Here is a 13600-nt window from a genome sequence, read left to right on the forward strand (position 1 = left end):
GTTTATTCAGAGGTTCCAAAATCAGACGCGGACGTCCCAAATACGACTCCTAACCTCGGTTCCTTTACCGCATTTTACTCCCTTCTCTCTGCCTCCTTCCTGTCAGATTACTGTTGCATAATGACCACTAGTGCCAAAAAAATTCTTTTAGTAAAAAGGCTTTCTGAAACTAGGCGGCCTGATATGAAAAGTCATTGCCCCCAATACCACTCAATGTGCCATTCAGGATGGCAATAACTGCCATTTGGCATTGTCCTTCTTTAATAAAATTGTCTTAATTCAGACGCATCAGTGCCTTTTGTAAGCATGAACATGATTGGCTTGGTCAATCAAGCCAGTAGCTGCTCAATCAGATTTGGATTTTATTTTTACCAATTCAGAGAAGCACATGCTGGTGTACAAGCAGTAGTTTAGATGTTCTAGTTTCTTTGGTAACCTCCTGAATGGGTCATTGATGTTGGTGTAATTGTGGGAGGCCACTCACTTCTTGGAAAGTTCCACCCAGTTCATGTTTTAACTTTTTATAAATAATGGCTATTACTGTGGGTTGTTAAAGTCCAGTAACCTTAAAAAGAACGTTGTGACCCATTCTGTTTACTTTGTTTAAGCCTACTACGTGTTGTCAGACAAGTTCCATCTCAGAGTTTTCTACAGTTCTTTAAGTAGACTGACCTCATTATTTTTCCTCAGGTTATCTGTACCTGATGTCATAAGTTGTTTGGGACCAAAAAGGCAAAAGAACCCTTAAGAAATCTGTTAGTGGCAAATATTTGTCAGCCCTGCTGCAAGACCCCTAAAAATACAACAAGCGTCAGATGAAAGTTGATGACGTCACTCTTAACGCTGTATGATAGCAACAATTTCCTGAGAATTAGTGGGACCCTTGGGTAAGCACCATGGTCAGGGGTGAAAGAGCTCATCCAACAGGAGGGTCTTATCAGGGTGAGGTGTAAGAGAACCAGCGTCTGTAAGAGCTGTCAAATCACCATTCCCCCTGGAGTTCCCACAGACAGAGGTGGCTGGATGCTGCTTATCGAGGGAATGTTGCTGTGTGGATGTTGGCTTTCATGACTATCGACATTTATTTTTTTAATGCGTCTGTGAGGACGTCTGAATGACTGAAGAAAAAAAGATCTGTTTCTTTTTAAGGTTGCAGCGTGTGACCCGTCACTCTCACCTCATAGCCTTTGGCAAGTAGGAACTCAGCCAGGTAGGAACCATCCTGAAAAGAAAGACACAAGACTTAGGAATAATGCAGACAACTAGAAGAATTTGTAACATATGTACATTACTCTGAACAAGTCAGTAAACACCATAAATGCAAAGCACATCACAACACAACAATTCACCCTTGACTGACCAAAGGGCAATCATGCCCTCATGTCAACCATATAAATGCATGAAAGGAACTAATAACTCACAGAAACATGAACCACAATAAAATGATAAAAGATAAGGATAAATGAAAACCCAAAATAATTTCTTTGCGTGAAGCAAGTTTTCAATACGATTAGGTACTTTAATACTTAATGTTCTTTTTGCTAACTAAGATTATTTACTGAATGATTGTCTCATTTGATGAAAATTAATAAAAACCCGTAAAATATAAACAAAAATTTTAAAGAAAATGATCACAGTACAGTTTTCTAGGGCAGGTGGAAATTAAACACATATTTTTATTTTTTTTTATGTTAGGTTGGTGCAAGAAATTATTGATGATTATGAAACACAATAGTCAGATTTAGTGGCATAATGTTGCCCAGAAAGGATCGTAGTACTTGGGGGGGAAAAAATGACCATAAATTAATTCATAACTCAGTTGTTTTTTCCACATACTTAGAAACCAAATTATTTAAAGGTCAATAAAATACAATGACATCTTTAGTGGTGTTGGAAACGACCCTTAGGAAAGCTGTATGACACAGCCCAGCAGTGTCATGAGAGTCATGGGATCAGATGCAGCATCCGCATGAATCTGGAACTCTTGGCTAACCTGTGCATGAGCAAGCACTGTCAACAAGGTCTAAATGCCTTACCACATCTTTTTTTTTCCGGCTCAAACTTTCCAGTTGCACCCTCTGAAAGACTCTAAGAAGTCATAGTATTCATCTATTGGTAGCTTTCATCAACTACATAGACAAACACACACGTATGCATACAGTGGATCACAAAACAGCCCTGTGTTTCTCTTCTTGTCCAAGTCTGAAGTGAGTGATCAAAACAATCTGCTCCGAGCTCTGACAAGCATCAACACATTTGGGGTTATATGAGGTCCTGTTTTGAAATGACTAAAATTAAGTTTCCCTGAGACCTACCAAGAGATTGAGTTTTCAGATGATGAGGTGATTTGAACTCAGTCAAACACATGAAAAATGCAACTTGAGTGTTTAAAAAAAAAAAAAAAGAAAAGAAATAGCAGGTAGCGATGACAAAAAATAAATCAATAAATCAACAGATTGTGGGTGGTACAGAAAGCCAACAAAATCAAAAAGTTGTAGACATGAACTCACAAACTTATTTATTTTGGATTTCAAAATAATACAACGTGCTAATGTTGTATTGAAGAAACTGACCTCGTTGTCGTGAAGAGCAATATTTCTAGTCTGAATTTGACTAGATTCAGTAGATGCTAAGGCCCAAAGCTTGATCAAAATATACAAAATATTCTAAAACATTTCATGTGGCTTGTGGCTGTAAAACTTCTCAGGCATTTATACCTAAAGGAAACTTTGTTGTAGATCTTGTCATTCCAGATGCAAACCGCAGAGTCCCCACTAAATTTGTCTAAAAAGGCAGAGAACTCTTCATCTACTTGCTGTGTGCCAAAAAACGTTTTGCAAATCTTATGCAAATACTTTGAATGATCACTTTCAGTCTTACAGACATTATTCACCATAGAAATATCATATGACATTACATATGCCTACATTAATATGCACCATTCCAACTGGGCCAGTACCAATAAACAGGACAGACATGAAGGTGACCAAGAGCACTTACAAAACAGCGACCATCTTCTTTATATAAAAATGACAACATGAAACTTGTCCATCTCATGTTTGACACAATTGCACTATAAGATTCTCCCTGCAGAGTAGCTTTATTTTCTAAACCTTCACTGATTCAATCTTTGCTGTTTTCTTGTGTTTTTTTCTGCTTTTCTAAAAGTATGAAAAGAGACCAAAATTCTGAGACATAATGAATGCTCTCTGTGGCTCTTTGTGTTTCAAACACATCCATCCTAAATGAAACATAACAGCAAAAATAAATTTAAAGTATTATGAGATTTATGTTGTTTTTTTTAATTATCGGCTACAATTCTGTTTTACCTTTTTGTCGATTTCAAATGTTTATACAAAATATTCTGAAACACTTCATGTGGCTTGTGGCTGTAAAACCTCTCAGGCATTTATACCTAAAGGAAACTTTGTTGTAGATCTTGTCATTCCAGATGCAAACCGCAGAGTCCCCACTAAATTTGTCTAAAAAGGCAGAGAACTCTTCATGTACTTGCTGTGTGCCAAAAAAACGTTTTGCAAATCTTATGCAAATACTTTGAATGATAATTTTCTTCAGCAACTGAAGAAAAATAAAACAAAAAGAAGAGCAAGACATCTCTCATTTCCCCAAGGAACAATCCTTTGTGGTGTGAGAAACGGATCGCTTTAAAAGAACAAGTAACGTGAGGATTAGAGCGTAATTAACATAGATTTTAGTACCTGCCTTCAGTTTTACGTTCTTATGTTGTCTTTTCAGGATCAGTCCTGAGATCTGCAGGTTGAGCAGCATGAAAGTTGGTTGGCACGGATGCTAAAGCCGTTTCTGCCTAAAGCAAGGGTGATACTCTGAGCATTGGCACACTCATCCATCCAGGCAGCGTTCAAAGCTCCAGCTGGTGTCATGTTTTCCTGTCCTTGTGCCAGGGTCAAAACGTTCCATGCAAGTACAAAACGGAAAAAAAACAAGCTTAAAGTGCTGCAGCTCTGCCTCTAAACAAGAAGCTCCTTTGAGGCCACATTATCCCATAAACCCTGGCTTCACCTTCTTGTTTCCTGTTTTGGGGAGCTGTGTGCTGAAAGCCACAGAGGCAGACATACACACAAATACGTAATGCAGTCACCTGTCAGACCAGCGGCCACACCACAAACTCACTAAAAGTTCATTTAGGAACGTGACAAAATGATAGCCTTGCTCCACAAATAAAAGTCTGGTCAAGTGATTGAAGAAGAGCTTCAGTGGCTCAAATGGGTCATAGTCTTATCAGAAGCTAATATATAAAACTCTTTAAGTCATTAAAAAGATATTGCCTGCAGGAAATGCAAATCAAGTTTTTCTTAAAACTTAATAAATCATGAAATCTGAACAAGTAAAGGCAAGCATAGATAAAGTGTGCAAAATAAATAGGCAAGTGAGCATTGTGAGCATATATGTTTTATTTTACAAACCGTAGTTGTAAAAATAACCTGTCCTCTATTATTTTTATTAATGTTTTATTAATAGATCAGCAATTTGGTAAAATATTTAAAACAGCCACTCAAATTTCCACGAGTCTGGATAAAACTTCCAATACCAAAAATATAAATTACATTTTCATTTTATGAAGGAACAAAGACCAGGCTGATTTAGACATGAGAGATGTACATTTGTGAATAAAGCAGAGATGATTAAAGAAATAATGTGAGAGTTGGCTGCCCTCTCCTGGTATAAAAGCAAAATTGGGAAAATATAATTTTTAATACACTCCCCTGTGTGTCATCTGATTCACAATCAGGCCACCTGTCTATCACTGAGGAGCAAAGGAGCCAGCATAAAACACTCCAAACTATGTCCAATATGCAAGGAACTCTGAAAGTGTCTGCAGCCATGAGGCATACATCTATGTAAACACAGGAGCCAGGCATCCTTCAGTCCATCATTGTGTGCAGACTGCAAATGAATCACTGTAATGTGTTTTCTTTAGACCGCAGGCAGAAGCTGGCACACACGGCAGCAGTCTGTAATTACGTCCGATACGGCGTAATGACGCTGCAATCACAGACCTTAACACACACCGCTTTGGATTTCTAACCTTATTAGGACATTGTACCCACTTCCACTGATGTTAGAAATTCCTTCTGTGACCAACACCAAAACCAGCGCTAATAATTAACCTAAGCTTAATCTGTTCCCTAGCCATCACCAGGCTTTGGTCCCCATAATGTCCATTGGTCTGAACAAGGAAGATGACAGCATAGGTCATTACAAATCAAGAACCAAACTGACTGAAGGAAGAGATATCCGTTTAATTACCAATTACCAGTAAAGAAATTGAAGGCATTTTGAGCTTTAGCCACCGTTCTTGTTTGATCAATCACCAAGATTATTACTTCTTATACTACCACCTCAAGGTAACCTCAAAACTTGATTAGATGAGCCTTCAAAAATTCTAATTTTGAAGGTAAAATATTCTAAAATCAAAAAGATAGTCTAGGAATATATCTCAGGTATGAACCATGTGACCAGTAACAAAGCTGACATGCTAAAATCTTTTTTTTTTTTTTTTTATCCTCATAAGAACTAGCAGAGCCCCTAATTTGTATCAGTTATAGTAAACTTTTGTCATTCTGCACACTACACGTCTTGGCGCGGTTTGTGCTTCCCCTGAAGTGGTTAAGAAAAACGGGAAGAATGGTGCAGGATGTGCTAATGGACACAAATCTGACTGAGTGGACTGGGTAGAACTGGTTAAAGTCACACCAAGAGAAGGGATTAAGGGGGCAAAAAACCTAAACAAACAGCACAAATGCACTGAACTCAAGGCTGAAGGTGAAATTAATGCAAAATAAGGAAAATCCTGGAGGACAACAGATTTGGAAAATGCTTTTTTTCCACCAAGACAATGACCATAAGCATCCAGCTAAAACTACACAGGCATAGTTTGAAGACGGCAGGTGGATGTTCTGGAGTTGCCCAAAGCCCAGATCTCAACGTGATAAGAGAAATTTTTTTCAGGAGTTGAAAAGGGCTCTTCACGTCGGACCACCACGTAACGTGACAGAGCTTGAACGGCTACAAAGGGAAGAATGGAGGAAAATTACAGCGTCCAGATGTGCAGTCTGACTTAGATCAGTCCACACAGACTTTGTGCTGATTGCAGCCAAAGGTGCATCTACTAAATTATGAATATTTATACAATCGCTTATTTGTGTCTGTAAATATTCACTATTTTGTATTAACCAGTTTTCACTTTGACATTAAAAGGGGTTTTCTTATTTTTCTGTCAAAGACGACTAAATTTATTGATCAGGATTGATTTGTTAAAGCAATAAAAAAAGGTAAAACGTTCAAGGGAATGAACACTTTTTAGAGGCACAGTATTTAGTCACCACATTTCTACACTAGTAGAAATGTGGTGACTAAATATCCACTTATGAAGAATCAGTCAGGATGCCACTATTAAGTCTCTAACAGCCACTTAGGAAAATTTGTTTTAAATGCATAATGAAGTCATTCAAGTATTTAGCATATCTTCATTGCTAAATCTAGGTTCTAGTTTCTGGTGGTTCACCTATACAGTCCTCGTCACACGTTTTTCAAATTGTAAACTAATGAAAACTAAGTCAAAAAGAAGTCTGTCCTAAAAAATAAGCTAAAGCTGGATCTAAAGCAATTCTCCCTTTTGGGATAATGTGGTGCGATGGCAGCATGGAGAGCTCCCCCAGAGCATATCGCTTCTTCCAAAGTAATAAAGTCAGCCATTCTCACTTTCACACAATTCTAGACTTATGAAAACATACTTATGAATATCATGTTGCCTTTCTACCATGAGATCAGCCAAGAATATTATGCTTTGGAACTTTAAAACTGCCTGCAATTTCCTGTGGTGGAAAACCCCCTGAAGAGAGCATTTTGTTAGGTTACATTTATATTGTTGATGAATCAATAAATCTAGTTTGTACAAGACATCTAATCTGCTAGCAAACTGAATGTAACATTTTTATATAAAACCCAATCACTTCTTCGTTATCTGAAATGTAATCCTCATTAAAATGTTCCTGCTTAGAAAATAACTGAATCTATCAAAGGGGAGTGGTTTTTCTATGATGTTGGTAAAATAAAGTCATTTTTAAAGATAGTTGTGCCAATTGTCGTAGAAGCTGGTTGATGAACTCCACTCTTAAGGCAGCTAAGGCAAGCGCGCAGCTAATTCAGATTTTTACAACTGCAGCTGAACTCGTATCTACTCCTGCATCAACAGAGGCTGCCAGACTTCTGTCAGAGGAAGAATCAGTCTTTAAGGAGCCTTCAGCAGCCATTATGAGCAACAGAGGAGATGTGTGCATGGATTCTTAGCTTTATGATTATTATTGCTGGCACTTGCTCAGAATTTATCCTGTGTTGCTAACGGTGGAGCGGATGGAAGGAGGCGAGGGGGGAATGAGTGGATTAAATAGGAACAAAGAGGGAAGGGTGAACAGGAGTAACATCAAACAGTTTGAGGGGTCAAGACTCAACATATTGATGTTTTCTCAGACAGAGTGGAAAAGAGATGTTTAACAGCTCAAAGGGAGAGTAAAGTTTTATTGTCGCACAGAGAGCTTGAAGCTGTCCTTTCTGTAACCCTGAAGTATCATCCAGAACCCCCTGCACAGCCCTGCTGCTACGGCTTGGCACGCAGGTGGTCTCCTATAACTCACACCATCTCGGCCCCAATACTTCACACCGAGACAACGCTCAGAAATATTCAGAATGAGCAGCATGCTGTCCTGGAATTTATGAACAGTAGTTAGCGCGGTGATTTACGGATTCGCCGTGACTCCTGCGGGCCCAATGTGTGACTTCTGAGATGGTGTATCCAGATGCCTCTTGCATGAGCTCTCAGTATACCTCAGTAATGCCATGACGGGAAAAATAAAAATGAATTAATGCTGTTATTCTTCTTGTCTGTTAAAGACGGCGAGGGGAGATGGGGGTTTGGAAAAGTGCGGCTCAACACGGGAACGTGAGACTTTCCAGGAGCTCCGATGGCCGCCTCTGTAGGGCTGCATTCTGGGAACGCTCGAGTGACGGCTGCTGCTTCAGACCATAGCATTTCCTACGGCTTGAGGCCTATTTGCTCTGATCATCATCCGCTACACACAGACATGTGGATGCCTCAACACACCGCACATGCTCAAATGCTCTAACAGGCAAATAAGAAATTTTGACAGACAGATGTTTTCTGTATTCACTTTTTGAGCAATATTGTGAAAAATGAAACACTAATACAATATATAAATAACATTTGGTCTTTTGAAAATATTCTTTAAAAAGCTAACCCTAACTTTTTTAATGAACACTGCAACTCTTGTGATTTGCTGTAAGGACAAAAGGTTATTATTTTAAAGCTTACAGGTGGGTTTTAGAGCTACACCAAGATATTTTCTTAGTTTTAATTATGAGAAAAATGTCATAATAATATGACAAAATAGTCATAATATAAGCAGAATAAAGATGCGATGTTACCAGAAGAAAAACAAAAATTACAAGGAAAACTGAATTTTTCTCGTTCTAATGAGGAAAAAGATTCAGACTTGTTCTGATCTAATGTGACCAGACTGGCTAGTCTGTGGTTCTTTCTTCTAAATGGACACAGTTGTTTGTCCTTTTACTACTGACAATCATTTCATGCTGATGTGTTAAAAGATTTTGTATTCCCCTATTTGCAAAACACATGCTAAAGAATAACTTCACAAAATCCTCAACATTCCTCAGTTTAACGCTGAGGTATGACTGCTTGTTCCGATAGGATTTCTCATAACATTACTAGTTTGTTCTTATAATATAACTATTTTATTCTGGTAATATTCTGATTTTACTTTGGTATTATTATGAATTTATTCTTGCAATTTTTTTTAAAACTAATTTCTCAGAGTCTGGCCCTAAAACTCTTCTAAAAACTGACCTCAACATCAGTGCAAACTGAATTCGCCTTAGGGTTTTCTTTATAGCAATAGATTATAATTTTTTACTTTTTTGACAACAAAATTCATCTAGAAAAATTTAATTTGAAATCTGACTGATCAAAAACCTTATTTAATGTTTGGATGATGTCTATAAAACATTTTATTTTAAGTAAATCAAGTTAAGTGGGCATTGAACTTGGATCAATAAGGTTATTCTAACATTACTTACAGGTTTACATACAATGTGAAAAAGTAATGTTACAAAAATCTCCACAAATGTACTCACAGTTTGAACTGAAAGCACACCCAGCCGTTTTGCGATTCTGCAGCAAGAGTTCAGATCAGAACCAAGAGTTAAAGTTTCCTTTTATGTTAAACTCCTGTCCTGAGCTTTAACACCCTCAACTTAATCTAGTTAACGAACCTCGGAGCTTCGTATTTTCCGAGAAGACCGATTCACTTTCAGACTGCAGGTTTACATGTGAGTTTCAAAGTAGAATGGGAGGCAGATTGAACCATTTTTAGTCTCCTTTCCTGTGATTCTGATTCCAGTTTTAATTAGGGAGACATACACTGTGCTCACTTGAACTTTGTGAAAGATTAAGTCAAAATCTTAATCTCAATGTTAATCTGTGTAATGCTGAAATTGCAAATTATTATATTGAGGCAATAACAGGAAGCTGTGGGTTAACTGTAATCAATCAGAACATTTTCCTGATATCATGCAGCCCTGCGGTCTACTACAAAGGTTTAGTTTGAAACAGTACTTCATAAGAAAGCCTAAAGTTATGACTGGGTGAAATGAGTTTATGCAGCTCTTGCCTGCTGCTGACAGGTTGGATGAACTGAGCACCTTTAAATTCAAATATCTCTTATCACAATACAAATATATTAATGCAACATGATTGTCAATTTGTGTTTCCGCTGCAACATTATTCCTGCTGAAAAAATATGTTCCTCTCTACTGTTAGTTACTGCGTGGTTGACTGACCCTGTCTGTCAAAAGGTGGACATGAATTGGATCTGTTTATTTTGTAACGCACGTTGAAATGACTTTTCCTGCAAATAGATTCAACATAAAAGGAACTGAGTCCAAATGAAGAAATGTAAAATATGCATAAAAACAGGACCACTCTTTCAGAGGACACAGTCTTGATCTGGATATTTATAGAACGCAGCCTGGCCTCACATAAGGCCTATTGTGAAAATAAGTTATTCATTTACTAAGTGAAATCACATTGACAAAACTCCAGCATCCAGTTATAAAAACATCAAGAACAAAAGTCACACAGGTAACATAATGTACATCTATAGATATGAATGGGTTGCAAACTGCAGCACCTCAATCCAGTGTTGACAATCTGTCTCCCCCATTTACAAACATTTGTAGAAGTACTTAATTTATTGAATACTTTTATCTTAACAGAAAAAATGTTTCAAAACAAAGCATCTATAAATTCAAATTGATAATGTTTGAATGTTCTGCTGAGCAGCTTAAATTAAAGATGATTAAAAAGTAGTTCTGTGAAGAAACATTTGAATCTGCTGCCCCCAAGTGGCCAAATGATGAGTATTAATAAACCTATTTTAACCATTGCTTCTTTTAAATCCACCTGTTGAAGTTAGTATGCCAATCATTTTTATGGATTTACCTGAACTTTGACTTTACAATGCAAATATGGGGAAATAAAATAAAACCACTCCATCATAAATTCAGCATTTCATTGTTGTATTGACTTCTTTTTAAAAAGAAAAAAATAGGACAATATTTTTTATGTCATCTGTGTACAGTCTTAAATGATTACGCATATTTTGCCATGACTATTTTCTTTAAGGATATGCAACATAAATATTGGCTTTAAACTGTAAGCATTTCCATTGTACAATACTGAAATTGGACCATCCAGTAGCACAAAAGACATTAGCTTCAATGTTTCCAAATAAAAGCCTGCTAGAGAAGACACATTCAGATTGCAATAATATTGTGAAAGGCATGAATAGATGCATGTATGCATGAATGAATGTATCAATGGATGAATGAATGAATGAATGAATGAATGAATGAATGAATGAATGAATGAATGAATGAATGAATGAATGAATGAATGAATGAAAAAGTATAGTTTTTCATGGTGGGAAAGCTTGGTGAAATGGCCACACCTCTAACAGTGATCGGACACTGAGCTGCTTCTAATCCCCCAAACAAAAGACTAACACAAAAACCCCTTGAAATAAGACCTTGTAAACATTTTTGCCAAAAGTGGCTCAAACAATTCAGTTATTACTGAGGAGAATTGCAAATTGCTAGTTTTCTGATGTTATTGTTTTCTTATAGGGCAAGAAGAAAGTTTTAGGGAATGGGACGCGAGTCCCTCTTTCTTCTAAACTGCTTGCTGTACTGAGCAAATGTTATTCTGAGTAAAATTGGTGAGATGTTTGTGATTTTATTTACGAGTGAATTTGGAAACTGAGTTAACACAAGAGAAGTTGTTTTCAGGAGTCACATGAAATCATAAATGGCCCACAACCTGCACTTTGGACACCAGATTCCTATTTGACTCAGAAAACCAGAAATTTTTCCTTTTTCTTTTTCAATATTTCCTTTTTACATGGGACATTGAGAAGTTATTCTGAATTGCTACTATCAGTTAAGTCACAAGACAACTTACCATAATTTGTGTATTATAGAAACATCTACAAAAGTGCAGTGGTCACTTACTTTTTAGTCTTAGAAAATACTTAAGGTGATGTTATAGTTTCAAGATTGGCCAATCTATCAGGGAAGCTACTAAAATTGCTGGTTCTTGCAAAACCGTATCAGAACACACACAGGTTGTTTGAAGATGACCAACTTCAGCAGTTGCCCCACCACACAACTTGCAGAAGTTTAAGAATCTAATGCGAACACCTGGAGCCTGATTCAGCATCACATCTTCAGGGGCCTAGTGGAGTCCATGCCTCAACAGGTCAGGTCTTTTATTTGACTGCAATCTGAGCAACACAGTATCAGGCTCGCTTCTAAACACGGTGAATAATTTGAATCAACAGACTTTATTTGCTTCTTGGACGTGCTGTTTGGCCATATCAACCAACTATAAGTGTGTTCAAGAACTTAAAATCAAATGAAAGATATAAAAGCACTTCAGCAACTATATCAAATATAAAACCAGCCATCCCTGCACAGAGTTTTATATCTTTTCAACATGAGATGAGCAAGCAGATGCAGCATCCTGATTCAGGATGCAACAAACTCAATATCAAATATATCAATGTTTGCAACAAGACTGACAAGAATTAAGTCTTTTTTTTTTTTTTTTTTTTTTACCGAGTTAACACAGCGTCTTCTTTTCAATGACTGTATGGCAATGAAGACATAAAAAGCACTTTTTAAAATGAACTGTAGTTTTCTTTTTGGGATTTAGGAACAATTTTAATTTTCACATAAGCACGTGCCTTAAGTATATTGATTTTGGAATATATTTTGAATTTGCTTTCAACCACACTTCCACCCCACAACCAAACCGGTAAACCTGTTCCCATCCCATCCGGGCTGTTCTGTGACCGGTTGGAGTGTGCAGTGATAATCATTTCCTTGTTCCGTCAGAGCCTCTTTAGAAGAGACACGTAATGTTACTAAAGCTACAGTTAAACTTGCACTGTCATTAAAACGCATAACGCTGCAGTACTTTACTCAGAGAGCCTCAAACAGATACGCAACCACGGAATTACGATTTTCTTAAGAGAACGCTGACATAAGCATACAGAGACTCCCTGGAAAATTTACTTTAACCCATTTTTCACATCTTTCACAGACCACTCAGTGCCTCAGAGCCTCCAGCTGCAGCAGCAGGATGTTACCTGGCCGGTGATGCCGGTTATGATAGCCACATTCCTCTTCTTTACATCCTTTCCGTTTGCCGAGGAGCCCGCCTTTGCAGCGTCGGAGCACTGAGCCATGTCTTTCTCAAGTCTTGACGGTTCGCTGCGCCAAAAATACAACCGCTGGAACCGAACGAAGGTGAGTTCGTGTTGGCAGCAGCCCGAGAACCAGCGAGCCTCCTCAGCATCCGTAAACCTATGACGAAAACCAATCAGAAGCCAGCAAGTGGGAGGGAACTTTAAGAGGCCTGTGTCCGGAAAGGCTGTTTATCATAGCGCCCCCAACGGAAGGGAGGATTAACTACATCCGTACCGCTGTCATTGCTGGGACAAATCAGTCATATTTGTAGGATGTGTATGGAAGATCAACAGGGCCATTGAAAACATAATAACTATTCTGACTTTAATCTCAGATTTGTCATTTTATTGTCTTTATATAAGTTTAAAGTCAGATTTCTTTTTTGCAGTGGCACCAATTTTCTTCTGTAAAAAATAGTGCCAACATAGAGGAGCTTGGGCCATATCAAGGTCATTGATGTCCTTGATATGGCCCAAGCTGCCAAAGCATTGATATGGCATTGATAATGATGACAGAATGTATAATGACAGAATATAGGTGCATTCTGTCATTATATCAGTGACAGAATGTACTGATATAAACAGCCATTAACAATTTTATTTTTTTTTCAGTTGGTACTTCTTGAAATGTAGCAGTTTTTAACATATTTCTAGATTGATGTAATTTGGTCCTATACAAATGAAAACTGATTTGATTTGACTGATAAAATTATATTTAG

The 13600-nt window shown here is 37.5% G+C and overlaps 1 protein-coding gene across 1 annotated transcript in view; it reads right to left on the reverse strand.

Annotated features, from left to right (window-relative positions):
- Nucleotides 1-13009, reverse strand: part of gmds (GDP-mannose 4,6-dehydratase) — a 164884-nt gene extending 151875 nt beyond the window's left edge. The window contains exons 1-2 of the mRNA XM_014981198.2: nucleotides 12783-13009; nucleotides 1178-1222 (exon numbers count right to left, since the gene is read on the reverse strand). Coding sequence (XP_014836684.1) covers nucleotides 1178-1222; nucleotides 12783-12881 — 144 coding nt within the window. The 5' untranslated portion in view covers nucleotides 12882-13009. The remainder of the gene's footprint in view (nucleotides 1-1177; nucleotides 1223-12782) is intronic.
- Nucleotides 13010-13600: the final 591 nt, after the last annotated feature.

Source organism: Poecilia mexicana, unplaced genomic scaffold (assembly GCF_051168715.1).
Source record: "Poecilia mexicana isolate PSO_F unplaced genomic scaffold, ASM5116871v1 scaffold_4, whole genome shotgun sequence".
In the NCBI taxonomy this organism is placed as follows: domain Eukaryota; kingdom Metazoa; phylum Chordata; class Actinopteri; order Cyprinodontiformes; family Poeciliidae; genus Poecilia; species Poecilia mexicana.